Here is a 26,076-nt window from a genome sequence, read left to right as displayed (position 1 = left end):
ATGCACCCGAAAAATCAGTATTTGTTCCGATTGCATACGCAAGGTGAGAAGGCCGGTGGGGTCCGCGAGAGGAGGCAGGTACCTAAGGCGGGTAAGACCATGGGTGATCGAAAATTTTGAGTTGGAGTGAAATCGCGCGCTTTCTTCTTATTGTCAAGAGATCATTTTTATGATGCCGAAGTAACGGCGAATCGAAGGCGTCATTGCGACGGCGAGATTAGGGTTCTGATTAGTATGCCCCCTGCGGTTCTTTTTCTTTCGTCCTTGTTTTCGCCTGCAAGATTCTCGCCTTCGATCAGTCGCCAGCGAGGAGCGAATCGCGTCCACGTTTTCCCAGGTCATGTGCTTTTCCAGAATCTTTTGTCTCTCATAATTTGTCACCATCGAAATTATATACTGTGCACGAATAAGATTAGGTCTTTATGTTCATCTTTGCGTTTTAGGTAGGTTTTCCGATTTCAAGTCTTGGCGAAAGTTCTATTCAAGTTTTCTCTGCGATTTTAGGGTTATTTGATTTTTGACAGCAAATGCAGATTTCTTATTACGTATCTTTTAATTTTTCTTCTTTAATCTCTTGAAATTGTTTGTTTACTATGAGTTCATAGTGGATGATAAAAAGTTCGCTTCTTTGGTTTGCTTCTCGATTACCAAATCCCCTGCACGTGAATGTCAGTGATCGTCCCCCCACATCACAAAACATCCACATCTATTTCTCAGATATAGATAAAAGTACCCTTCTTCTCCGCGATGGCAGGTGAGACAGTTGTTTCTTGAGCTTTTTTTGGAATTTATTTATACCAAGTGCATTGATGTTAGTCTCATCGTTCCTTTAAAAAGAGCAAGAAGTTTAACCCCTTCTTGTAGAGAAAGCGACTTTGCTCCCATTCCATTCATTCAATTCCAAGAGATCAAACAGGGGGTGTGAAGAGGCACCCCACCCGACCATGGCAGTCTCGTGAGGAGGACAGAAGACAGAATAGAAACATCAACTTCTACTTATTCCATTAAAGAATGACAAGGAGATGCACATGATCACATCCTTCGTCCCTCACACGTCTTCGGTTATCCCCATGTCTTCCTGCTGGTAGTTTTCTGGTGGCTTAATCTGCCACAAATTTCTCTTTGTGCGACGCATTTGTAGCTCAGATTAACTACCAAGTACTGCATTGCCCGATTCTTCCCACTTCAGATCTCTTCTCTATAGCCCTACGGGTGTGCAACAACAAAAAATGTCGTTTTTTTCGTGTAACTTCTTGTTATAGGTTTCTGTTCTTTGGATAGCTTCGTTCTTGTTTGATGCCTTTGATTATCCTGATTCTTATAGTTTCTAAATATGTCAGATATGAGGGCATGCTGCTTTCGGTATGAGTGGGTTACACTTTTCTGTAGAGAAGAGCGCATGAACGTCAAGTAGCTACAATGCTTCTGAAGTCAGCTCAAAGAGAAGATACTTTGAGGCTGCCGCTGGTTCTTTCTGAGAACAATGCCATGCCTATCATCACCAGCAAATCCCGGGCGAGAGAAGTTTCTTCTAGGTACGGTGCAGGGATGTCATCAACTACAATTTCCAACCCCAGTACTCCGAGACGATGCTCATCTCCAACTGCCAGTCGCACATCCCCTGTGCGGGCGACATCGCAAACGAAGCGAGCCCAATCAGCAGAGAGGAGAAGACCAATTGCCTTATCACCGAGGTTTTCAACACCCACAACCCCTTCTTCTAGGCCTTCCACACCCTCTCATCCATCTTCAACTTTGGCAACACCCATTCGTGATACAGTGACAGAGATGCATGACAAAACCAGGCGGTTGCTCAGCAGCAAAACCCCTGATGGATTGTGGCCTTCGATGCGTAGCCTGTCATCTTCATTTCAATCCGAGTCTGTATCAGTGCCTGATAGTAAGACGGAAAAAGTAGTTGCAGGTTCTTCCTCAGATCATACGGTAAAGCCTTCAGCCAACGGGGCACCAGAGAGGAAAAGGACCCCTTTGAGAGGGAGAAACACTCCTGAGAACTCTTGTCCAATGGATAACTTGAATGCTAGGGTCATTGATCAACACCGGTGGCCTGGTATGCTGGGCAGGAGGGTGTCTGCAAATGCCTTGGCAAGAAAAGTGATACCAACAGACAAGATTAGCAGATCTGCTTCTTTATCAGTTCCATCAAGAGGGGTTTCACCAAAGAGAACCACAACATATGATAGTGCAGCTAGAGATTTCCAGCAACCATTAACTGAGGCAGCAAGACGACCATATCCTGATGGAAGTGGAAGGATGAAGCAAGATGCAAAATTAGATGTAAATACTTCTTCACAACTTCCAGAGAGATCATCCTTAGTAGCATGGATGAGTACCACTCATTCAACACCAATCAAAGCTTCACAACGCTCTTCATCACCAAGTAGGATTTTGTCATTGTCATTAAATACTTCCAGGGGCATGCAGAGTCCATCACGAACAAGACTGCCGACTTCTATTTCATCATCTGGTAATGGAGCTTCTCAAGCATGTGATGCATCCTCTGTCCTTAATTATGCTGTAGAAGTTCAAAAGGGAAAGAAGAATGCTAGTCATATTGAAGCTGCCCATCAGCTGAGGTTGCTTCATAATGCAGTCTTGCAATGGCAATTTGTCAATGCTCAAGCCGATGACACTGTTTCCATTCAGAAAAACAGGGCAGAGGTAGGAACAATAACTGAATACTTTTATTAATAAACTAATTATCTGGATTTTTCAGATGGAAAATACTTTGATACTTCTATCCTGTAGAGAGGGATCCTTTATGTTATTAGTAACGGATATTATATAATATCAAGATATGTAAAAGCTGGTTTAGCTTTATATTCCATAGTTATGTTCTTATAGTTTACATGATATGAGATGCCACATGCTTTCCTTTCTACTTGTAATAAACTAATAGACATTTTTGCCATATCTTGACTTTGGACTTCCAGTTATTCTTGCATTACATCTTATGCATAATTGCAACATAGTTCTATGTGCAACTACCTATGTGATAAATATGGTTACTGTCATTGGATTTTATCATTAGTGGATGCTTGCAACAACTGCATGAATAACATGTCTGTCTTATTTTTTGCCAAACAGAAGATTCTCTACTCTGCATCAAATACTATTTCAAAGTTGCGTGATTTCATTATTAGGAAAAGGAATGAAGTGGAGCATTTGAGACGACAGATGAAGTTGGTCATGATTTTGAGAAACCAAGTATTGTTTTATTTAATGTTTAGTTCTTGTGTGCTATTTATCTAATATTTGATTATTTGCACATTATGTATTATCAACTCTTTGGCTGATTGGAACATCTCCCTGTAGCTGAAAAATAAATTTCCCTCCTTTCAGATCTCTTTGTCATTTTGAGAGGGAATTATAAAAGCATGTTCCTAGCTTTTAGGTTAAACCTTCTCCTATGTAGACTTATTTTGTCTAGGAACCTGACCAATACTAGATAGTGACTAATATTGATAGCCCATAGAAATTCTTTGAATCTTTCAGTGTTACCTTGTCAACTTTCAATTGACTTCATGGAACAGATGATATGATGATGGTTTGACATTGGTTGTGTTTTGTGCACTAGGTTTAAATAGATAAAATAGAGTCTGGCTTCAAAATTTTTTAGATAGAATAGTAATAGATAAATAGCAATCTCAGAAGTATACTTCTTGGGGCTTGAGTAAACTAATCATCAAGGAAATTGTTTCTATTTAATCTAATAAATTTACTTTGACAAAAAATAAAAAGAAGAATATGGAAAAGTGGTGATATTTAACAGAAAAGGCCATATTGGATATAGGGTCAATTTTTTTAAATGCCGTGCACTGTAATTTTTACATGATAAATCATATTAGCTCTTACATATCTCTTGTTTATGATGAATTGAGTAATGAAATCCATAGTGTGTAGGTTAGATCATGTTTTATCTTTTGTTTGTGCAGATATGGAAATGAAAGAGATCACTGAGATGATTTTTTATTATTCAGTTGTCAGAGGGGGTAGTTGATCGTGTGAACTGATTAATATGGAATTAGCAGGATGTCCACATCATTTAGGCACAAATAAAGGGTTGCATTCACATTGTAAACCTAGGGTGTCTATCTTATCCAATTTTGAACTTTCAAAAGATATATTATATTGATTAAACTCATATTTTAGTTGCATCTTGAACTCACATGTTACATCTATCACAACAATGGTGTTTGTGATGCTTGAATCGTGCTACATGCTTATTTCTTGTACTTCAAAGCCAAAACATAAATAAACCAATATGAAGATAGGCCTTGGTCACAAAAAGAAGTTGCAGCCTTTTTTACTTTTCACTAATTAGTATTACTATTTCTCTTTTAAATTTTTATCTAAAATTAAACTCTGAAATTATTAAAAAAAATAAGCTGTGTTTTTATCCTTCTTTTTTAGTGTTCTCATAGAATACTACATTCATTCAATTTGCACTATTAGTGAAGTTCTTTCACATGAAACCATTTTGATCTAGGTGGCATACCTTGACTGTTGGACACAATTGGAAAGAGAATATGATAGCTCCTTATCAGAATCAATTGAAGTTTTTAAGGCAAGCACACTATACCTTCCAGTTTCAAGAGGTGCAAGGGTATGTAAGCTCTAAACTTGTAGATTTCATGTGATCATTCTTTGGTTATATTTCATTAAATTAATAAGAAGCTTACTATTTACAACCCCGACAACCTCTTTACTATTGACAACCCTTTAAAAATATAATAAAATATTTTTTACTATTTACAACCCTGATATTATTGATTTTACCCTTTTTTTCCTTCCCCCTTAATTCATCCTCATTGTCTCTCGATGCTGTCTGACTTTGCTCACCACCCTCTCGACGCCATCCTCCGAGGAAGAAGAAGAAGAAGAAGAAGAAGAAGAAGAAGAAGAAGAAGAAAAAGAAGAGGAGGAAGAAGAAGAAGAAGAGGAGGGAGGAGGTATTTATGTCCATTTGGAAAGGGATAGTTTAGAAATATTAAAAAAAATTTAAAATGGGGTTGTAAATAGTAATAAGGGGGCTGTAAATAGTAATATTTAATTAATAAACGTGCGACATGCGATTTCCTGCTAACTGACCAGTGGTATGTGTACGTATCATATATTGTACTGCATATTTTGCAGCATATACTGGCACAGATGTGTACCCAGTCCATATTCTGACATGAACATTTCATAGCACTGTTGTACACCTTTTGGTGATGACATAATATGACTGGATTGTACAGTTATATGCCTGGGTATTTAGATTATTAGCTTAAACAGTTAACAATTAGCAATTGAATATTTTTTAAAAAAGTTCTTGTTCTTTCAGGCAGATGTATTTTCTGTGAAGAATGCTGTTAGTTCAGCAGTTGATGCTATGCAAGCCATGGGTTTATCGGTTTGTTATTTGCTATCTAAGGTAGTAATTCTATGGAGCTAAAATAATATCAGTTATCTCTTTGCTTCAAATTCAATTTAGGTCTCACAACTGTAGACACATGTTCTGCACAAAGCAATGTATCGAGCAAGTAGCTATTTGTCTGTTACAATATCATGTGATATTTAAAGTCTTGGAAAGAGAACATGGAATAACATAGTAATCTTGTCTATTGACAAAATCAGTTGGGACTAATATAAGTCAGGGAGTAGAAGAGAAGTAAAAGAAAGAGAGGATTACTAATATGTATAAACAAAGAGGTAACTAAATGATTTAGGTTGTGAATGCTATTTTGCTTCTTGTTGCCCATTTAATTTGAAACTAAGGTTTCCTAAAGGTAATAGACACACTTGTATAATAAGTTAAAGAAGCATCTTACTTGTCTATTACATAACCGTGTAGCGATAAAATATATCTATAAGCTATTAAGTAGTAGGCAGGATGTGTTTCTTTATGTGAAAACGAACTATTGACTTGGATTTATGATACACAGGTAAAGAATACACAGTCAATGATTTCTGAGCTTTCAGTTGTTTCAGCAAAAGAAATGGCTATGCTAGCCGAGTGTAGAGAATTATTAGCTTCAGTAGCAACAATGCAGGTAAAGATTTTTTTTTCTTTTAATCATGAAGAAAATGTTAGTTTTTGGTTGGTAAATTGTCTTCACTGTTATCTTTCTTGATGCCATACCTTTTAAACTATAATGTGCTTTTTTGGTTGTTTGATGGTCTGTTGGCATTGCAAATATCAAGATTACTGCTTCCAAGTTTCTATTAGATATATTCTACTATTTGGTTTTAGAATTTTTTTCACAAAATTCACGATTATGATTTTGCCAACTGATTGTTGAATATGCCTCTTTAGATATCATCATGGCATCTCGAAACATTTGAATGAGTCTGCCAAACTTAATCAATTCATCGCTCTCTGTTTGATGCCCTAAAAGATATCCTAGTGTGATCTCTGGTTTAGTCACTTTGAACTTTCTCATATATCAGAAACCTCAATACTGTTTTCTTCAACTTCTTTGATATATTTGAATGTTGATCCATGATTGATTTCTCCCACAATTAGAATAATGATGGTGCGAAGCAGATCTTTTGTGCCCTCATCATATTTGTTTTTATTTGTTTGGTGCCTTGAGAATCCTCTCTGCCTGGTTTACCTCTTCAGCTACCATACACCTTTGAGGTTCAAGCTCCCTTCCTATTGGCATAGCCATCAAAGGGGAACCTATTTCAATGACAGACTATTCATTTGATTGACAGAGTTTGAGAATGGTTCTTCAGAAACAAATTAGGACATTACTTGTTGCTTTGTTGAGGAGACAAAAAAAATATAGATTTCAATAAGGGGCTAGTGATGATTGAATATATTGATAAGATAGATAACTCAAATTAAAATTTGATAGCACTAATTAGTTGTACTCTTATCTGTAAACTCAATGTGTTGTTCACCAATGATGTCACCATGGACATAATCTCATGAAATAAATAACATGTTGTATTGTATATAGTAAGATTCTAAATATCGTTCCCTACCGATGTACCAATCAACTGTTGGTACGATACGTATCGAGCTGTATCGAGTGTAGCGACACATGATACACTAAGGTGTACCAATATATTGTTCATACCAGTCTTTTATCAGACCGGTATGTATCGCCCTTATCGAGCGGTACAGTACGATATTACAAACCATAGTATATAGGTATACAAGACATCCAATCTTTAAATTCTCTACTATTTAGTGTTAAAGATGAGAAAGGATTGAATTGGTAGAGATAATCCAAGTGACTTACTGATCTGAACAAAGCATTTTGACCCACATGATTAAGACCATTTCGTACTATTTATGCTTGAGTCATGTTATTGGCATTACCTATCAAATTATTGGCTATGTTATAGACATGTTATAGACATGTTATAGACATGCATATCATCAATACATGGATAAGAACAATATATAGTATCCTTTCCATGCAACAGAAATCAAAGAAGGAAAATTTATGCAACCTTCTTTTATAAAAACAGGTACAGGAATCCAGTCTTAGAACATATCTCCTGCAACTGAGACATGGTGGTTACAAGATGAAGTAGTCAACCAATGGCATGCATCCTCAGCTAAACTCCTCTCTAACAACTTATAATCCGCAGAGTTAACAACTACGCTTGTATTATTCTTGTTTTTCCATTTCTTTTTTGTATATCTATCACCTTTTATGTGTTATTTACACATGTAATAGCGCTAACATGGAAAGAAAAAAAAAAATATATATTACAGAGAGTTAAAGCAAGGTTAAAAATGTGGTGTCAAGAACATGGGTATTGATATTTAGAATCCATAGGCTCATAGTTGTTGTAAATAATAGAAATGAGGTTTTGTAGCAAGGACAGGGATTGTCATTCACTTTGGACACTCACTCTAAGAGAGCTAACATGTCTATCACCATTTTAATCCTAGAGTCGAAAAAACTTGGCCTCCATGTTCGTTGTTTTGACTTCAATATCTAAATGCTAGTATTTGATTCTTCTATTTGCTTTGCATCTTTGCTTTTTCTCTATATCGATCGAACCAACCCGGCTCAACAATTTATCCAGTATTTTTTCAGAAGCACAACTCTCTTTCAACGTTGCTTATTTCAACTTGCAGCTGGATAAGATCTTTGGCATTCTCCATCATTCATAAAAAATGTTATAACATGGTAATATCATGATATATATATATATATATATATATATATATATATATATATATATATATATATATATATATATATATTGAGAGAGAGAGTAGAGTTGTACTAAGAAAATTATTTGATTGACAAGTATTCTTGAGTTACTAGACCAATATTCTTGAGGGACAATTAATCCCAAAACTAAAGATTCTTTGAGAAGCTCAAATTATTCTATAAATACTTGATGATGCATCTTTAACTTTAGTTTTGGTGGGGTGAGTGTTCATAGATTACTCTCTAGTAGATATAGGAAGGATGAGAGAAAAGATGAGATAAGTTTTTTGAGGGTGAACAAGTAATCTGTTCATTTTAGTTACAATTGCTAAGATCATACACAAAGAGACACCTTTCCAAAGATAAGTATATGAGCTCGTTCGTCTCCTGTCAGAGGCAAATGCTTACATTCACAGACTGCTTGTCGATAGGAGAATCCTACACCACCATTACCTCTGTGCTTGTGTGCGAATCCTACCTAAAGCACTCGACGACAGAGGAAGTTGGTCATGATTTTGCGAGACCAACTATTATCTTATTTAATGTTTAGTGCTGGTGTGTTATTTATCTGATTTTTTTTATTTGCACATTATGTGTTATCAACTCTTTGGTTGATTGAAAGGTCTCCCTATAGCTAAAAAGAAGAAAGAACTTCCATTCTTTTTGTCATTTTAAGAGGAAATTATAAAAGCATGTTCCTAGTGTTTAAGGTTAAAATCTTCTCCTAAATGATAGAAGAATATGATACATAAATATGAAATTACAACTTTGAATTTCTTATATTTTGTAATCCTCGATCGATTTAAGATTGTAATCCTCTCATAATTTATATAAATATGTATTATGTTAATAAATAAAATTATTTCTTTCATAATAAAATTTTCATACTATCAAAGCCATTCTTATTTCAAGCAAGGCTTCCTCTTTCTCATCCTCTCCGTTATTGTTTTACAATTATTGGTTTCTAGTTTTTCTTTCGAATTCGGGTGTTGTACCGAAGATAAAGATATACTATTCTTGTATAGTAGATTTGCTTCAATTTACTGATCTAATCAGCCTCTTCTAGTATTCGAATAGTTTTTCCAATGATCCTTTATCGTTGTACAGTTTTGCTTGGTGGGCATTCCCTCTGCTCCTACCTTCTACTCAAATCTTCATTGGCATCCTTTGTCCCCTTCTTGTCATTGCTAAATTTACTAGCACCTCAAATCTACAATCAACCTTTGACAATAGTCTATTTCCTATCATCATTCTCTCAACTGTGCCATCAGCACTTGCGATCGAGAGAACTCAAAAAAGGAAGAAAAAGATCATCCGTTTTTTCACATCTTAGATCATATCCTTCCTTGTGCATTTCTCAAATTTGATCTCTTTCGTTAGATCATATCTTTTTCTATGCACTACCCAAATTTGATCTCCTCTAATAAATCAGATCTCTATCATTTGTGTATCAAAATTAGATCAACAATTGGTTCTGAATTTTTCTTATTGGATCACAGCATCTTTTTAGCATATCTTCCTCCTCTACACCATACACTTTAATTATTATTTCCTCAAGAAATAATAATTCCTCTCAACCTATAAGATGTATATCTATCAATGCAATAACCTTAATTCCCATCATATATTAGAAGAACCCATTCCAATGGCAAATCGTAAGTTATGGCTATGACAAGATCGTTTTATTCTATAAGTCGTTCAAGCCTCGATCATTGGCTCTATAGCACCACAAATCTCTTTATATAGCATTATAGAAGAAATATAATCTAAGTTATAAATCACCCTCGTATTGGCATGCCAAGTCTTTTATTTACTCTAATGAAAATAATACAAGAGAGAATTACTATTATTGATTTTATGTAAAATTTAAAAGTTATTATAGATTATTTGACTTTAATAGGTCATCCTTGATCGATGATAAAATCATTTTTCATACTTTCAATGACTTAGGAGTCAAATATAGGGAACTAGTAATAACAACTTAGGCACGTGACTCACAAATATCATTTGAAGGATAATATAACACGTTAATTGATTATGAAACATATATGAAATGAGAAGAGAAGAAGAAGAGACTAATTATCAAAGCTCAATTTAATCAAAAATCCAAAAGAAAAGACAATCAATGCAACTAGTACTTTAATAAAAGACCGAATAAGTAATCTTCTAGACGCATGGATAATACATAGAGTCATCATTCTCCATCACACTATTAACTCTCTATGATGACAATTTCAATCCAAACAAAAAATAACTTCAAGTGCAACTATTAGTAGTTCTAACATCCCAATAATAATAATAAGCAAAAGGTCATTTGTCAACTTTATAATAAAATTAGACACATTATAAAAGTCGGCCAATCTCAACAAGCCTACTACTGCACCCAATTGGCTTCAAGCAAATATTATAACTACTATGATTACTTATATAAGCAATTGGATTATTAACTCTAGTGTTTTTCATTATATCACTTCTGATTTGTAGAATGTATCTAACCAAACCGATTATGGAGATAATGAAAGCATCATCATTAGTAACGATAATGAAATCCCTATCACTCACATCGGTTCCACAATACTTAATTCACACATAAATATTTTTATACTTAAATGATGCTTTGTATACACCTAATATCAAAACAATTTTTATTTCTGTTTTTCAATTCTGTAAACAAAATAACACTTCTATTAAGTTTTTTTCTGATTCATTTCTTGTAAAGGATCTGAGCATTGGGACATCTTGGTCTGAGGCTAGAATAAAGACAACATATGCAAGTGATCATCAGCTTCATAAATCATCTAGCCAATCGCTCTTGTTTTAGTTAGTGCTTCAATCAATGTGTGGCATCATCGCTTTAGTCACTAGTCAACCTTCATTTAGTAATAATTAATTTCTTGTTACTCCTTTTCAAATTTTAAATCAAGTAGAATTATAATTCATTGTGATGTTTACCTTAATAATAAAAGTCAGAAACTATCTTTTATAATGTCTTTCGTATTTTGCACTAAATCACTTGAAATCATTTATACTGATGTTTGGGGCTCTGTCCCAATCACTCTCTTTCATAATTTCATATTTTATATCATTTTCATAGATTATTTCACTATATATATATGATTATATCTTCGAAGTTACTATAATCTTTACTTATTTTAGAAAGATAGTTGAGAATTTTTTTCAATCTATCATTAAAATAATTTATTCTAATGGAGGAGGTAAATATCACTTACCCTACATTATGTGGCATATAACATCTCAAGTCATTATCATACATACCAACTAGTTAGCTCTACCGAATATAAGCATCAATACATAGTTGAGATTAATCTCACCTTTCTACACCAAGTCTCCATGCAACTTTAACCTTTCAAACTTTAATATATCTTATTAATCATATGTTTACCCTAATCCTATAACACTACTCATCATTTGAAAAACTATTTCATAAAATCCTAAACTTTTAAAAACTTAAAGTATTTGATTATCTATATTATCTCTCGTTATGCCCCTACACTTCACACAAGTTAGCACCAAGATTCAAGTTTTACATTTTCATTAGGTGCTTACTTTTTCTTTTCAAAATTTTGCTTCTTCAGTGATACGAGCTACTAGAATAACTAACCATCACTATATTCATATGAGTATATGTCAAACATATTCAAAATGCACCCTCACCACATCAACGAATAATTCTCCTCTAAACTAGTACTCTCTTATTACTCTAGTTCAGTAGCATCTTATAACTTATCCATCTATCTCTCTACTAAATCAATCTATAATGCTTGATGAAGTAATGCCTTTGACACCACAAATGATATCTTAGTCCTCTCCTTAGCTAAGTGACATCGAAGTGCATCAATATGATCAAGTATTGCTACTACTTATTTACAATTCTTATACCTTCAACACAACCCAATAATACCATGGAACTTGGACATCACATGATAATACACTCCAAAAATTAAATCTTTAAATCATATTAAATCCTTGATCTTCGTATTACTATTAGCTCTCCACCTGTTTACAATCATCACTTAAGCCATATTATGGATCTTACACAATACCGACAAGTACTTGATTCCTCATATTTATCTCTCAAATATCCAAGTGTTTTATTTGTAGTCAATAAATTATCAAAATTCATATATCGACCCTTCACTGCACATTGGTCTATATTAAAATATGTTCTGTGATATCTTAAAGGGATTTAATCATGGACTTCTCCTTCATAAATACCTATTACTTTATTGTCATGTCTTCGTCACTGATTGGGCAAGCAACATTGATAATGAAATATTTACATCAGCTTGTATTATCTTCTTTGGGGCAAATATGATAAGTTGAAGTTTCAAAAAATAAAACACAATCGTAAGATCTGCCACTGAAATTAAATACTAAGCCATCGCTACCATCATTGTAGGGCTCAATTGGGTTACTAATATGCCACACAAACTTGGCATTATTTGCTAATTCAATTTTATAATATTCTATGATAATATCGGTGCCACTTATATATGCATCAACCCAATGTTCCACTCACGCATGAAATACCATCAACTTTCACTTTATTAGAGATCAAGTTGTTAAATGTTAAATACATATTTCTTACCTCTATACTTTTGATCAACTAGTACTCTCTAGCAAAGACCCTTGCTCGTAGGATATTTTAATTATATCGATCCAAGATTAACATTAAAAGTTCAATTGTGTGAGGACATAATGGAAGATTGCAATATGCCTGCAAATATAATAACAAAATTTTTTAATCTACAGTCAATCTATGATTTGATAATCGATCATACATTTAAATATAGACTTGAGGACATGATTGTGAAAGATCGTCAAAATCCATATAAATATATTTATACATTATCTTAATAATAAAATTATATTTCGAAATAAAATTTTCACTATACGGACTTGTTTTGTTTAGGAATTAGACCAGATAGTAGCTATTATTGACAGCGCAGAAATTCTTTGAATCTTCCAGTGAAATGGGATGAACTTTGGACCTAAAGCAATCAGCACTTTCTTTTCTTCTAAGCCAACCAAATCAATGTTGCGTAGGTGACGAAACACCAACACATATGCATGACGTGAAAGATTGGTAGCAAAAATCACAAGCAATCTTTTAGTATGAAATCCACGTTATCTTAGAAGACTTCCCACATTGTCTCAAACACAAAGCAAACCATAAGGACACGGCTCAGCAGTTGATTCCACATTGCCTGGTATCTGGGCCTTTGGATTTGATGATGAACGGGTCGATCCTCACCCACAGCAACGAGAAGATGGAAGCCAACAGCACCGACCAAATGACGACGATGGTCGGCGTCCGGTTCTGCCGCCCCATCAGCCCTTTGAGGAAGGGGTAGAGATGGACGATCACCCAAAACGAGAAGAAGAGCTTGCCGAACAGTGGCCCCCATGACTGGTATCCGTTGTTGATGGCGTCGGAGATCCCCGCGACGACACCTATGATGTTTATGATCAGGACGGTGGTGGGGGGGATGAGCAGAGTTGTCCACTTGAAGGTGTAGAGCTCCCCGAACTCCTCGTCATCCGTGGCCTTGGAGGTGACGGTGAAGTTTGTGTCTATCCCGGCGAGGACTTTCAGCAGCCCTTGGATCACAGCGAAGAGATGAGCTGAGATGCCACCGATGACCCAGAACTGCTCGTTCCTCCACCATTCCTCGATGCTGACTCCGCTCCACCTTAGCTCAAGGATGCCGGTCGCGAAGATGGAGATGAAGAGCGATATGAAGAAGAGGCTGGCGAACGTACTAATCTGCACCACCACCCGATGCCGAAGCATCAGTAGCTAAGCGCAAGGGACGCGGAAGTTTGGAGGTAGCGTCACGTACCGTGGGCATGATGAACTTGTCGGTGAGGAGGCAGATGGCGGGGAGGGTGCAGTAAGCCAAGAGCGGGAGCGAGGTGAAGGGGTAGATGGTGGTGTTAACGTAGGCGAAGCGCTCGAGCCACTTGAGGTGGCCGTTCTTGTAACCGTACCACACCGGGCTGTGGCGACTGAAGAAGATCTCCACGGAGCCGAGCGCCCACCGTAGCACCTGGTTGAGCCGGTCGGAGAGGTTGATGGGGGCCGACCCCTTGAAAGCTGGCCTCTGCGGCATGCAGTAGATGGACCGCCAGCCGCGGCAGTGCATCTTGAATCCTGTCAAGATGTCCTCCGTGATCGACCCGTAGATCCACCCGATCTGCAGTAGACAGCCGCCCAAAGCATACGCTCAGAGAAGGCAAACGAGCAGAGTTGTAGTTGGTCTCATCGGCATGATACCTCTAAACCCCATTCGGACTTGTCTTCGTAGCCACAGCTGATGACGTGAATGGCTTCCTTGAGCAAAGCTGCCGGGCTCGACGAGGGCGGAACTCCGCCTTCCTCCATTAGCGTTGATGTGACGAAGGCTGCGGATTGGCCGAATCTCTTCTCGAAGTTCATCTGTGACAACAACACCTCCTTGTCCTCGTCAAGCCCTGCGATCGAGTGCAGATCCTTCAGTGCATCTGAAACAATTCATAGAACACTAGTAGAAGAAGAAGAGGAGACAAGCAAGCGTTCACCTGCATCTGCCGCAGGCTCGTTTGCGCCGCTCTTGGAATACTTGAGCTTCTTGCGACGCCCGAAGCATGGGCAGCAGTCACAGCTCACCATTTTCGGACGCTTCGGGCCCTTGGGAGGGTTGTAGCCATAGAGAGCTTGCCGCCTAAAGACACATCCTGTCCCCACGTAAACTGGTCCTTGGATGCCATCCAGACCTTTCATGTTGATCTGATGAGAAACACAGAGCAGTGCCAGTTTATGTTATAAACATTGGTAATGAACCTTGTGATTTCTCCAGCTAACAATGAATCCTAGTTCGCCAGTCTTACGTCGAAGAAGACGGTGTTCCTGTTTGCGTATCGATCGTTCCTGTCGATGCCATCAAATCTCTGAGGGAATTGAACGTAGCAGACTCTTCTTCCAATCTGAGGGTCCATCAAGAAGCACATGGCCTCTCGAACGGCCTTGCTGTTGTTGATGTAGTGGTCACAGTCCAGGTTGAGCATGAAGGGTGCATTTGTGAGGACTGCAGAAACACGAATCTGCCAATTGCACGCATTGTAATCCGAGTTAGAAGCACAAATCTAACGTCGTACTGTTCATCGAAAGCATAAGCTGTCATTATGTATATCAAAGAGGAAGCAGGGCTAATTCATTCACCAGAGCATTCATGGCACCAGCCTTCTTGTGATGCTGGAATCCCGGCCGCTTCTCACGGGAGACGTAAACGAGGCGAGGGAGCTCATTTCCCTCGGTATCATGACCTCCGCTGTGGCCCAAGAAGACTTGGATCATGCCTGGGTGATCCCGCGTGTTGTTGCCAGGCCATGGCGTGCCGTCTTGCATGATCCAGCCTTCGGTGGGCACTTTCATGGCTTTCGCTACCAGCGCATTGATCCTAACTTTGAACTCTTCATACTCCCTCTGCTCAAACAAAAATTAACCATAAACTTATCATCCACCAAATCTAAAAGATTAGAAAGATGAGAATTGCTTCAGGTGTAGATCTGTTCTACCTTCATCACACGGCGCTCCTTAACGAATGTGGGCTGGACTTTGTCCTTGAGGTAATCCACTTTCTGCGAGAAGTACATCTCAGGAGCGCGAGGCTCGATGTTGAACTTCTTGCAGAAGGGAACCCATTTCCTGGCGAACTCAGCAGTCTCTGAGAGGGACTCGAACGTGAGCATCGAAGCGCCATCGTCGGACACATAGCAAGACACCTTGTCCACCGGGTAGTCCACGGCCAAGATGGAGAGCACAGTATTGGCGGTGACAAGCGGAGGCTCCTTCAACGGGTCCACCGTGCTCACGAAGATGTCCACCGGAGATAGCATGGAAGGCTCGCCTTCCCTCTCGTACCTGCAATTGGCCGCGGTTGCAGCTGTTAGGACCGTCTTAACATCAGAAAGATGCAGAACGTCGAGAACAGAGCATGTCACCTGAGAGAGAGGCGATCGAGATAGGTCTCCCGGTCGATGGGAAACCATTTGGGGAACTGATCCAGGATCCATGAGAAGGCAAACCATATCTCACATATGATTGATGTCAGCCAGAGCCCAATGGCATCATGCACCGGATGAAGGATCCGGTAGCGGAGGAAGAAGCCCAGCACGACGAGTCGAAGCACGATCACCATGCGGTAAGGGTTGATCTTGCTCGAAGCGATGGCCACCTTCCTCGACAATGGCTGCCTCGCTTCATCCATTCTGCATCGTAATGGTGATTAGGATGACTGCTAAGGTTATCAGGTTGGATCATCGACGACTTGGAGTTGGCTGTAAAGGACATACAGTGCCATGTCAGGGTCTGCATCATCTGGATCACCTCCAAGGATGCCTTGCTTGGATTTCCACTCGTCCATGCGTTCCTTCCACCCACCATCCTTCTTTTCATCCCACCTTGCGCTCCCTGCTTAGCTCCATGATAATTAGTACCTGCAAAATCTTACAAAGAACTGGCTCAAAGTGCCTACCAGGCTCGGAAACTGGGTAAGGATGAACACGCTTGTGCAGTGACGATGAGAGATCTCCATGGTGATGACTGCTAGCGATTTGAAACTCCTCACTCACCTGAGTTGCATTAACATATGATCAAATTGCATTAGAAGAATCACTAACTAGTCGACGCCGGAAAGAAAGAGGAGTTGAGTTTACCGGACGAGAGCGGCTGCTGGTGATGATGGGTGGGAATTGAGGAGTATTACTCTCCTCGTCGTCGGGTCCCCTGCCGTAGCTCATTTTGCCATATAGCATCGCTTCCGTGATGTGCTTGTTCGACTGCTGCTGCTGCTGTTTCTTGTTTTGCTCATCTTCAATTTTGAATTCGTGTTCTATGTCATCAACATCTTCTTCGTCTTCATCTCCTTCCACTCTCGGACTCCCTTCATCACATGTAAAAGACGTTGTTAGCTCTGCTTCATGATATCGATTTCTGTGTTCTTTCAGACTGCATAATTTGGTCTTCATCTATACAATTAATAGCAAGACTGAATAATATATCTCGGACCTCCATTAGATCTGATCTTGAACTATTCTTAATCAGTGTTGAGCTTTCCGAGAATAACTGACCTTTCAGTCGCTTGTAGCGCGTCTTGCACTGTGGGCAGAGTTGAGTCCCTTCTCGCCGTTCATACTCGTAGCACGGCCGGCAAACTGGGAACCCACACTCGTTGCACGCTACAAAGAGATCCCCGTCCACCGTCAACCCGATCTCATCGCCGCATATCTCACATACCTGGCCATTCAGCGCCCTCAATGGCTTCGGCTGCACCATCAGCAACGATACATCGCCATTAACAACACCAGAGGAACGTCTACAATTGTGACAGAGGAATCAGCCCTGCATCTTGTCGAGCAATACGTACCTCTTCGTGGCCACGGATGAGCACGAGTTCGTTCCGGTTGTGAGACCCGGCGACCAGTCCGGCGCTCGCCTCCATCAGCGGGCTCACAGTGGATCCGGAGATGGACAGTGAGAGGGATGGTGGATGGGTAAGGGAAGAGAAGAGTCGGGGCTTTTGTAGGCTCTTGTGGCGCACTTCCCTTGGCCTCGAGCTTTAGGAGGAGGGGTGGTGGCGAGTCCTTGGCGTGGGCCTCATTCCCACACCTAATGTGTTGGTGGCCGGATGCTGGTTGGTTGCAGAGTCTCCATTGCCGCCAAGTGAAGCTACGTCTCTGCTCATGCTCACTCAGCCTTCCCTTTCGCAACTCCGCTTTCCCGCGCTCTTTCAACTACCACATTGCCTTCCAAAGTATTCTTTTACATCCATATGCCATAACTATACCTCAGCTTTTCCTTCAAGCTTTGGGAGCATGTTATCACTAACCACAGTACACTTTCAGAAATTTATGAAAAAGAAACAAAATGTTTCTTCTATCCTTTTCATACAATCGGAATATTGAAAAATGATTGATATAAAATATTATCTTAATTCATCCTATTTCATCATATCTGAAGATGAACCAAATGTTTGACAATCTCAATAGGATTTCATTCTTGAATAAAAATGGATTGTAGAGATTCTCTAAGTCCAATACTTTACCAGGTTTCCACACAAAAAAATATGGGGATGATTTCCTTTAGGTTTCCATGCATTAATATAAAAATGATTTGTTTTAGATCATCATGGAGTTTAATCTTAAAAATCAGATCACATTAGTTGAAGAGTAACTGATCCAAAGGGTAGTGGAGACAAGCTAAGAGTAGTAGTAATTGACACTCAAGGCGAAAGGTGTGTGTTGCTTGGATCCACCAAATCTGCTTACACAGCACATTGACAACCTTCTGCCACCCTAAATTGCTGGTTTGGATCTCTGCACTCAATAATCTTTTAGGTAGTTACAGAGTGGCCTGACAATTTCATGTCCTTTTCATAATGATGTTTTGATATATTTTTCCTAATGTGTATGTAATGATGCTTTTTTCCTAATGATATTATGTTTCCCACACATTTTCCATTGGATATTTTTTTGATCCTAGTCACAAGCAAATTCTTTCATTGTAGGAACATCAGCTCTTTTCAAAGCTTAAGCGACAATCTTGGCAGAAAAACAAACACAATTCATTGAATTATTCACTTCTATTCTCCCTCCATCTTGTCCATTTAGCAATCAAAGTTCCTGTTATGTGTCCAAACTAGAAATGGAGCATGGTCAGCCATCAAAGTCTGCACATAGAACTAATAGTAGCATTTAGCTTCAGATAGCAAAACCAACCTCAGTTCATAATTGTCTGGCATTCATCACCAGATTATGTCCTCCATTTTTTCTGCTGTAGCCAGAGAGTGACATCTCTAAATTCAGTGCTTTGAAAAATTAAATGCAACTTCAAAGATCTTACTGATCCAAATTCAACACCTTTTAGCTAGCAAATCCAAAGCAGGCAGAGATCATTTAATGGCGTACCAAAAAAAAAAAGTATAATATTGAATCTTCAAATCCTTTATACAAGAGCACAAATTTTAGAATGCAACTGAACAACCTTATCATGCACAGAGTATACAGAATAGAGCATGATAGTTCATGTCAGAGAAAGATCCTTATCAACCAAAGTAAACTTAAGCTTTAATAATCCAAGGAAATTAGACATATTTTTCTACAATAAGAAGTGTATGAATAAGAGATGCCAATTAATTGAATTAACCATCACAAGTAACACTAAAATCTCATCATTTAAAATTAACTAATCAGTATCAAAGGCTTCAACAATTGGTGAGCAAACCATAATGAAGGATCATTGGAATATCAAAGAGGAAAAAAGCAACATCATCAAACATCACCTGCAAAGGTTTAAATAATAATATCTTGAAATTTTTTATTTGGCAGCAGCAGTTAGGGTGATATTCCTTTTACAACTGAGAACATTAATCATTGTTCAGAAAATGACATTTAATCTTGTGGTTGATGGCTGCACTCTTTCTATCAATAAAATTCAGACAAAGAGATATTTTCTGAAAGAAGATATATATTACCTTCTGGCAAGAGCAAAAAATGCTACTTACACAAATGTGAACATGCTTTAAATCGCTACTGCAATTGTAGCAAAATATTCATAAAATCAGAACTAGCCACAAGAAAAAGACATGCATGTATTTGACTGAAACATCCTAACAATAGAATGTACCGAAGAAAAGTATTGCATAATGTTATTCCAAGACCACCTAACAAGAAGGAAATGATTTAGTGGAGTTACTTTACTGGGCATGAGAGGTTTTTATTTTCAATATTAATGGGCATGAGAACCTTGACTGTGAAATTTTTTGCTGTACTTGGTTACCTGTCACTAAAAGCAATACAAATGATCAGGACTTACAACAGGCATTTCAATGGTGTGCAATTCATAGAATACAAGAACTCACAGGTGTGTAGCATTTCAATGGCATCTACGTTTGGCACCACTAGAAAGACGATTGCAAGAAACACATGCATAACTCAGCAAGTTGACGCAATGATTTATTCATGAGAATGGTAAAGGCTACCTCGAGACATGTTGGTAGAGAACACTAAATGGCGGCCAACAGTTAATGAGGAATTCAACTCAATCGGGCAAAACTTGGGACAGCTACTGTGGTGAAGAGGGATTAGAAAGAAAGATATGTTGAGTGGGATATTCGGTGACTGAGATCAGAAAAGGGCAGACATATGAAGATGGGGAGAACGGGAAGCATCAGAACAGAGGAAGCACACGTTGAGAATTGATGACAGATAAAAGCAACTACAATGGGTTATTGAAGGGAAGGGCTGCAACAGGCCAGGGGTGTGAAATATGCAATATAGTGTGACAGTCGGTAAAGCGAGGCAATTTAAAGAAAATCTATCAACTTTTTAACTTGACAATGTCAGCGAAGATGTTTCTATGGACACTTCAAACAGAAGCTGGGTCTTCGGAAGATATTAAAGAAAGTGCACTAAATCCTCTTGCGAAACCCAAATATGCAGCCATCAGCAAGGAGCAAATTTCAAGATTACTCATGCAAGTGCGTCATTGGCAAAACATCAAGCAATACGCAGTCAATCCAAATAATCGAGAAAACAGTACATCATCCCGGAGAAAACGCAATTATTCGTAGCACAAGCAATAAGAAAGATGACAACTTCTTAGTTCAATAGGTGGGTGAAGAGCGATCCTGGCAGTATTGGGCCTAAACAAGGACGTAGTAATCCACGGGTTGGACACACAAGATCACGTAGAGAGCGTAGATCACCCCGGGGATATAGCCGAGTATGGTCAGCACCAAACAGATGAAGAACTCCAGCTGTTAACAGGTAGAAGCCAGATAGGGATTCAAACAGATTCGACAACGATGAGTGGAGAAAAGGGGATGGGACGGAGGAAGATTGACGTACGCTGCAGCAGCCGTGCCTGAAGCAGACGCCGAGAGGTGGGAGGAGGATCGCGCACAGGATCTCTAGAACCCTGCAGCAGCATCCAGCCATCTTCTCTTTTCCGCAGTCTCCGGTAGAGTTCTGAAAAGATCCGTCGACACAAAGGTAGACAAGACAACAAACTCGGTCTCCTATTGGCCGGCGCAAACAGACCCAGATAACATTTAACATGGTCAAGTTTGCTTACCTAAAATGTCTGATATCAGCTATTGGTCCCTAAAATGATGACGAAATAGACAATAGGTCGCATATCTTCGACCAAAAAAATGGAGTAGATTTTGGTCATTAGCTAAAAAACAATCACGTCCGATGATCAAAGGCACAAGATTATTTCGATACAATATAATTAATTATAAGTAATTTCGTGAGTAGTATGAATTGGACAAAACATATAATATTCCGATGATTAATACATTATTACACAAGTGATATATGTTAACATTATTTAATTAATATTTTTTCTTAATTAAAAAATAAATGAGGTAATAAAATTTTTTTTGTAATTTTAAAAAATTAAATGGAACAAAAAATCTTAATGTTGAACAGAACAAATCATCTCTTGATCATATCAATGATATACATCAATGTAAAACAAATAAACGAGATAAAAAATTTTGATGTTGAACAGAACAAATTATTAATCGATTATATCACATGGCAAATAAGAAAACTGACCATGAAATAATAGTAAACCAGAAGATCACCTTCAAAACTAATGAGTAAACAATGTTAGAGTCAATCTACAATAATGGACTACTGAACAAACCATCTGTAGAATCAATCTACAATAGTGGATTGCTGAAAAAAACAATTCTATAATCAATCTACAATAGTCAGAAATGAAAAGAGAGCCAACATTTCTGTCACTTGTTGATTCTAAGTCATTTATGGCATGATCTAACATCTGCATTAATTACAATTGCAAAGCTCGGATACAAGGAGACACCATCCCAAACAAAAGAATTGCCAAGCTTCTTCCAACTCCAGCACCATAAAAGCAAATGCCTATATGCACAGACTGCTTGCCGTAGGAAAGTCCTACACCACCATTGCCTCCACCACCTGCAACAATAAGGCGACAATGCTTAAAACCGTTGTCTCGATGGATGAAAGAAAGATGACCGGCAATGTCCCAGATATACATCTAGTTTTTTTGTTTTTAATATCAAGAAACCTTCATTGGAGTCTCTTTTGTGAAAGTTTTTGTTTGGTAGATTTACACGAAAAGAGGCTGAAATAAATTTGAGATTTATAAACTCAAGGTTTAGCAAATTTCTTTCTATAAACATTTGCACGTTTATAACTATTCTCGACCTAACTATAAACAATTAACAAATATTAATGGCCAAGCGAGGACATTAGCTACTGAATAAATTTTAGTTTGAACATTTACACCCATTTCAGCAGATGAATATCTGGAACATCTTCAATTTAAAAAATTAAAGGAATGAGACTAATTTTTCTCCATAACTTATGGTTTCATGACTCGTTAGATTCCATCATCGTCATCGTAACCGGAACATGAATTGCTCCATCATGAGCCATATACAACTAAAAAGAGAGTACGTATTTTATGCGTGGACCAGTGGAAAGGTACAGAAAACTAACCTTTCTCACACATGAAATTGGATGCACCTCTAAACCTCCAAAGCTACCTGGTCTTGCCATGAAATTTTCCTCTTAGAAACCCTGTTTGAGTTATTTCCAACATCTCTACACATGGCTAACTTTAAATCATTTGAGCCTCCTCCATTCATTGAACATCTTTTCAATTTTCCCATTTTCAGAATATCCTGCTTCAATTGAAGCTCCATTTCTTCCCCATTCTGCAGTTGATAATAGAGTTCATAGTAAAAGAGAAATGATGCATCTACATAAACAAAAAGGCAGATGATAGTAATACCATTAAAGAGACTTGATTCTTATCAAACCGTGGAGAAGTGCTTGTATTCACAGCTTCCAACACTCGATATTTCTTATCTTGAGAAGGCACTTCCCTTGGAATGGAAACATCCATCGATTGTGCAACACAAAGGGATGAGCACAGGTTTCTGTGAGATTGCTTCTTAAATCGACGTGGATTTACCGATGAAGACTCCATCACAGAAATACTTGTATTTGCAGCTTCCAATACTCCATATTGCTTTCCCTTAGTAGGTACTTCATTTGGAACAAGCGAACTCATTAACAGAGCGCTGTAGATGGATGGGGATGGGAATGGGACTCGATAAGATTGCTTCTTTAATCTAAATGGGATTCCCTGAGATGGATTTTCTGAAAATGTCTTGTATTTTCTTCGCAAGAATCTAACATAACCAATTAAAGTGATGTAATTGGAAGAAGATAAAAGTCTGAAACACCCATGGTAAAAGAATTTGAGTCAAACAAAATTATGGGAGTAATACCTGACTTCAGCCAGGAGCTGCAGTTTCTTTAGTCTTGTCTCTTGTAGTTTCTTCTTCTTTGCTTCCGTTTCCTGAAAGTTCATAAACCAAATATTTCTTAACTGGGACAGATCCCTTCATCTATATCCAAAAATTCTGTAAATACTGGCTATATTTCGTTCTCCCAACTAAAAAAAATACTAAAGGAACATAAAGGTATCAACCCAAGATTCTGACAATAACACTTGCAAGAACCAAAGAATCCAGAAAGATCCTTTGGCAAATCTTAGAATCACTATACCTAGATCTTTCAACTAAATGGACCAAAACTATGAAACAAAGAAAAATGCATGCCTACATCACAAATCAATATAAAATAAAGTCATATAAATGATGACATACAGGCAAAAAAAAAACAATCTTAAGGAACTAAATCTTGAGATCCACATAGCCAATAAAACAAGAAAAGCCATGGATTTCCAAAACCAGGAAACACGCACAACCTACGATACGAAATACCCTAAATCAAAGATAAATCAGATCCCACAAATCAAATATTTTTATGCAAGAAAAGAAACAGAAAGAGAGAAAGCACATCTCACCTTAAGCAGCTCCATGTAATCTTGCAAGAGGGATTGGTGTTTGAATCTTTGCCTGGCATCATCCCCAAAGGAGGAACAAGAAGTCGATGGAGATGTTTCCTTGGTAATCTTTCTCATCTTCTTCGTCATCCTGACCTCCATCTACAGATGAATAAAAAGAACAAGAGGGAAAGGAGATCAAGAAAAGTCGGATACAAGGCAAGACCCGGAATAGAAACAGGCCTATTCACAAAGAACAGGTCATGAACACAACTGATGGAGAGAGAGAGAGAGGTGATGATGGAGAAATAAAGGTGTGTGGAGAGGAAGAGAGAGATGGAAAGTTCCTTCTGTTTTCACCCTCCATGTGGAAGGTCTGACCAAGACAAAACTGAAAGAGTCCGATGCAATTTGGGCACAGGAGAGAAGGCCAACTTTTCCTTTTCCCTTTCTTCTTTGATGGAGGTGAAGGATTTTTCGGGTTGGAGGGGCACATTTCTGGGATGGGATGACGCTGTCGTGAAACACAAGGGTGCCACATTTGAAGACACCCATCTTTTCCTTCCATGTTTGCCTCTTCCCGACAATTAATTCGTGTTCCACTCGAGGCACAGAGATAGATGACGATACACCGAGAGATTGACGGTGAGCAGAGGTCAGCTCGGGTCTCCTTTGGTTTGTTTGTTGGTGGTGAAGGGGGGAGAGGGTGGCGCGTGAGGTGAAGGCACACACCACCCGCCCCCGCGTCCGTTTGACTGGTCGTGCCAAATTGGACAAGGCAACATTCTACTCTTGCAGAGACATGTTCTCTCCTTTTTATCTTGAGATATAGAACTCCAGGGAATTATATGCTTCAGAATACTCCTGATATATATTTCAGGTGCAGATAAAGGAGACGATCGGGAATGTATTAGCCACCCACAGAGGAAAGAGACCTTGTGTTCCTGTATGTACCAACGAGTGCCCGTCAAATGCTCGACGTAAAGCAAAGCATACAATGAGATGATTATTCAAATAGGAAAATTTCAAGTAAGAATATTCAAATAGGAAATAGAGGGTACTGATCACATTCGATGTTTGCTCTGCCTATTCCATTAAATCAACAAAGGATCTGTACGAGAGCAAAGAGTATCAAATGCCTTGCAACAAGAAAATCTCTATGGATTATGTGTGACCTCAGTATAAGTGTGCGTTAGAGTATTATCATAATCTCAATGGCCTTCCAGCTTCAGACTTGCTACTCTGATGCATCAGACCTTGAAACCCTCGGCACGAAGGCATCGTAAATGAGCTTGGATCCATTTCTCACAAGCAGCCTCTCCATTCTCTACGATGCATTCATCTCTCAGCCTCTTTGTGTCTGGGCAGGCGCAACAGATCTTCTTCTTTGGCTTTGAATCAGGTGTTGGCCCTGCTGCAGCAAGAACTTGACTGGTCGCAGAAGGATCTGGAGACTTTGCTTGTAAAGGCATTCCAACTGTATTACCCATCGACTCCAAATTGTAGAGAAACAAAAGTACCTGAAACCCTAAAAGAAACAACAATTATTTTTGGCAACAGTAACTGTTGGTACAACAAAACTACATCTCGTAAACCATCAATACATGCATATATGTTCCAGGAAAACATTAAACAGACTACCACTTGAGTTGTCTATGTAACGACTTTTGTCTGTCCAATGTGGTACGTAGTCGTAATGAAATGTTGATTTATGTTCTTGTTATACATCAAACAAACTAAAAGAATAGCTTCTAGTGACCTGGGTGGCACACCCATTTGATACAACATTTATCCTCGCCCGTGCCTTGCCATATATTATTCGTGATCACAAAATAAATTTTCTAAAAGATCACAAAATGAACAAAAAGATGCAGGGACAGGCTAAAGGTTTAATAGCTCATTAAAGACCAGATATACATCTCCAGCATTACATTAGACGCCTTCTTCCAGGAAAACAAAAGCCAAGTTATCTATGCT

At 38.4% G+C, this 26,076-nt stretch overlaps 4 protein-coding genes across 14 annotated transcripts; 1 reads left to right on the top strand and 3 right to left on the bottom strand.

The window, feature by feature from the left end:
• Positions 1–191: 191 nt before the first annotated feature.
• On the top strand, positions 192–7,938 carry LOC135642782 (AUGMIN subunit 8-like). 11 transcript variants are annotated; one of them, XM_065159213.1, is made up of 8 exons: positions 349–754; positions 865–1,084; positions 1,341–2,682; positions 3,112–3,228; positions 4,511–4,627; positions 5,348–5,437; positions 5,949–6,056; positions 7,489–7,938. In XM_065159213.1, the coding sequence occupies exons 3-8, from the start codon at positions 1,420–1,422 to the stop codon at positions 7,552–7,554; spliced, it is 1,761 nt and encodes a 586-aa protein (XP_065015285.1). In that variant the 5' UTR covers positions 349–754; positions 865–1,084; positions 1,341–1,419; the 3' UTR covers positions 7,555–7,938. The 11 variants fall into 11 exon arrangements, 10 of the variants coding, with proteins under 10 accessions (XP_065015283.1, XP_065015285.1, XP_065015278.1 ...); XM_065159206.1 differs by having other exon boundaries at positions 350–754; positions 3,109–3,228; XM_065159210.1 differs by having other exon boundaries at positions 350–754; positions 865–1,158; positions 3,109–3,228.
• A 5,352-nt stretch (positions 7,939–13,290) lies between these two features.
• Positions 13,291–18,067, bottom strand: LOC103992281 (cellulose synthase A catalytic subunit 9 [UDP-forming]). Its single transcript, XM_009411917.3, has 13 exons — positions 17,615–18,067; positions 17,319–17,514; positions 16,905–17,131; positions 16,724–16,820; positions 16,542–16,659; positions 16,191–16,457; positions 15,765–16,110; positions 15,409–15,672; positions 15,078–15,290; positions 14,769–14,976; positions 14,485–14,681; positions 14,051–14,404; positions 13,291–13,974 (listed from the first exon to the last, which is right to left on the bottom strand). The coding sequence occupies exons 1-13, from the start codon at positions 17,687–17,689 to the stop codon at positions 13,393–13,395; spliced, it is 3,144 nt and encodes a 1,047-aa protein (XP_009410192.2). The 5' UTR covers positions 17,690–18,067; the 3' UTR covers positions 13,291–13,392.
• Positions 18,068–20,733: 2,666 nt separating this feature from the next.
• LOC103992280 (hydrophobic protein OSR8-like) lies at positions 20,734–21,306 on the bottom strand. Its single transcript, XM_009411916.3, has 2 exons — positions 21,096–21,306; positions 20,734–21,004 (listed from the first exon to the last, which is right to left on the bottom strand). Exons 1-2 carry the CDS (start codon positions 21,303–21,305, stop codon positions 20,891–20,893), a joined length of 324 nt encoding a protein of 107 aa, XP_009410191.3. The 5' UTR covers position 21,306; the 3' UTR covers positions 20,734–20,890.
• Positions 21,307–21,811: 505 nt separating this feature from the next.
• On the bottom strand, positions 21,812–25,353 carry LOC103992279 (uncharacterized). The gene is made up of 5 exons (XM_065161142.1): positions 24,121–25,353; positions 23,540–23,610; positions 23,038–23,440; positions 22,743–22,960; positions 21,812–22,196 (listed from the first exon to the last, which is right to left on the bottom strand). Exons 1-4 carry the CDS (start codon positions 24,259–24,261, stop codon positions 22,772–22,774), a joined length of 804 nt encoding a protein of 267 aa, XP_065017214.1. The 5' UTR covers positions 24,262–25,353; the 3' UTR covers positions 21,812–22,196; positions 22,743–22,771.
• Positions 25,354–26,076: the final 723 nt, after the last annotated feature.

The sequence above is a fragment of the Musa acuminata genome, chromosome BXJ3-7, assembly GCF_036884655.1.
Source record: "Musa acuminata AAA Group cultivar baxijiao chromosome BXJ3-7, Cavendish_Baxijiao_AAA, whole genome shotgun sequence".
NCBI lineage: Eukaryota > Viridiplantae > Streptophyta > Magnoliopsida > Zingiberales > Musaceae > Musa > Musa acuminata.
The sequence above is the reverse complement of the archived record's forward strand: the minus strand, read 5'-3'. Positions and strand labels throughout refer to the sequence as shown.

Bases quoted from the DNA above. Each gene is read 5' to 3' on its own strand.
- LOC103992279 (XM_065161142.1), bottom strand. From the start codon at position 24,261: ATGGAGGTCAGGATGACGAAGAAGATGAGAAAGATTACCAAGGAAACA. The intron at 23,441-23,539 runs GTATTACTCCCA...TGGTTATGTTAG, and splicing joins CAGCTCCTGGCTGAAGTCAG to ATTCTTGCGAAGAAAATACA. The intron at 22,961-23,037 runs GTATTACTATCA...TATCAACTGCAG, and splicing joins AGAATCAAGTCTCTTTAATG to AATGGGGAAGAAATGGAGCT.
- LOC103992280 (XM_009411916.3), bottom strand. From the start codon at position 21,305: ATGTTAAATGTTATCTGGGTCTGTTTGCGCCGGCCAATAGGAGACCGA. The intron at 21,005-21,095 runs GTACGTCAATCT...ACCTGTTAACAG, and splicing joins TCAGGCACGGCTGCTGCAGC to CTGGAGTTCTTCATCTGTTT.
- LOC135642782 (XM_065159211.1), top strand. From the start codon at position 1,420: ATGCTTCTGAAGTCAGCTCAAAGAGAAGATACTTTGAGGCTGCCGCTG. The intron at 3,229-4,510 runs GTATTGTTTTAT...ATTTTGATCTAG, and splicing joins TCATGATTTTGAGAAACCAA to GTGGCATACCTTGACTGTTG. The intron at 5,438-5,948 runs GTAGTAATTCTA...TATGATACACAG, and splicing joins TTTGTTATTTGCTATCTAAG to GTAAAGAATACACAGTCAAT.
- LOC103992281 (XM_009411917.3), bottom strand. From the start codon at position 17,689: ATGGAGGCGAGCGCCGGACTGGTCGCCGGGTCTCACAACCGGAACGAA. The intron at 16,458-16,541 runs GTATGTCCTTTA...ATTACGATGCAG, and splicing joins GCAGACCCTGACATGGCACT to AATGGATGAAGCGAGGCAGC. The intron at 16,111-16,190 runs GTGACATGCTCT...GGCCAATTGCAG, and splicing joins CTCGATCGCCTCTCTCTCAG to GTACGAGAGGGAAGGCGAGC.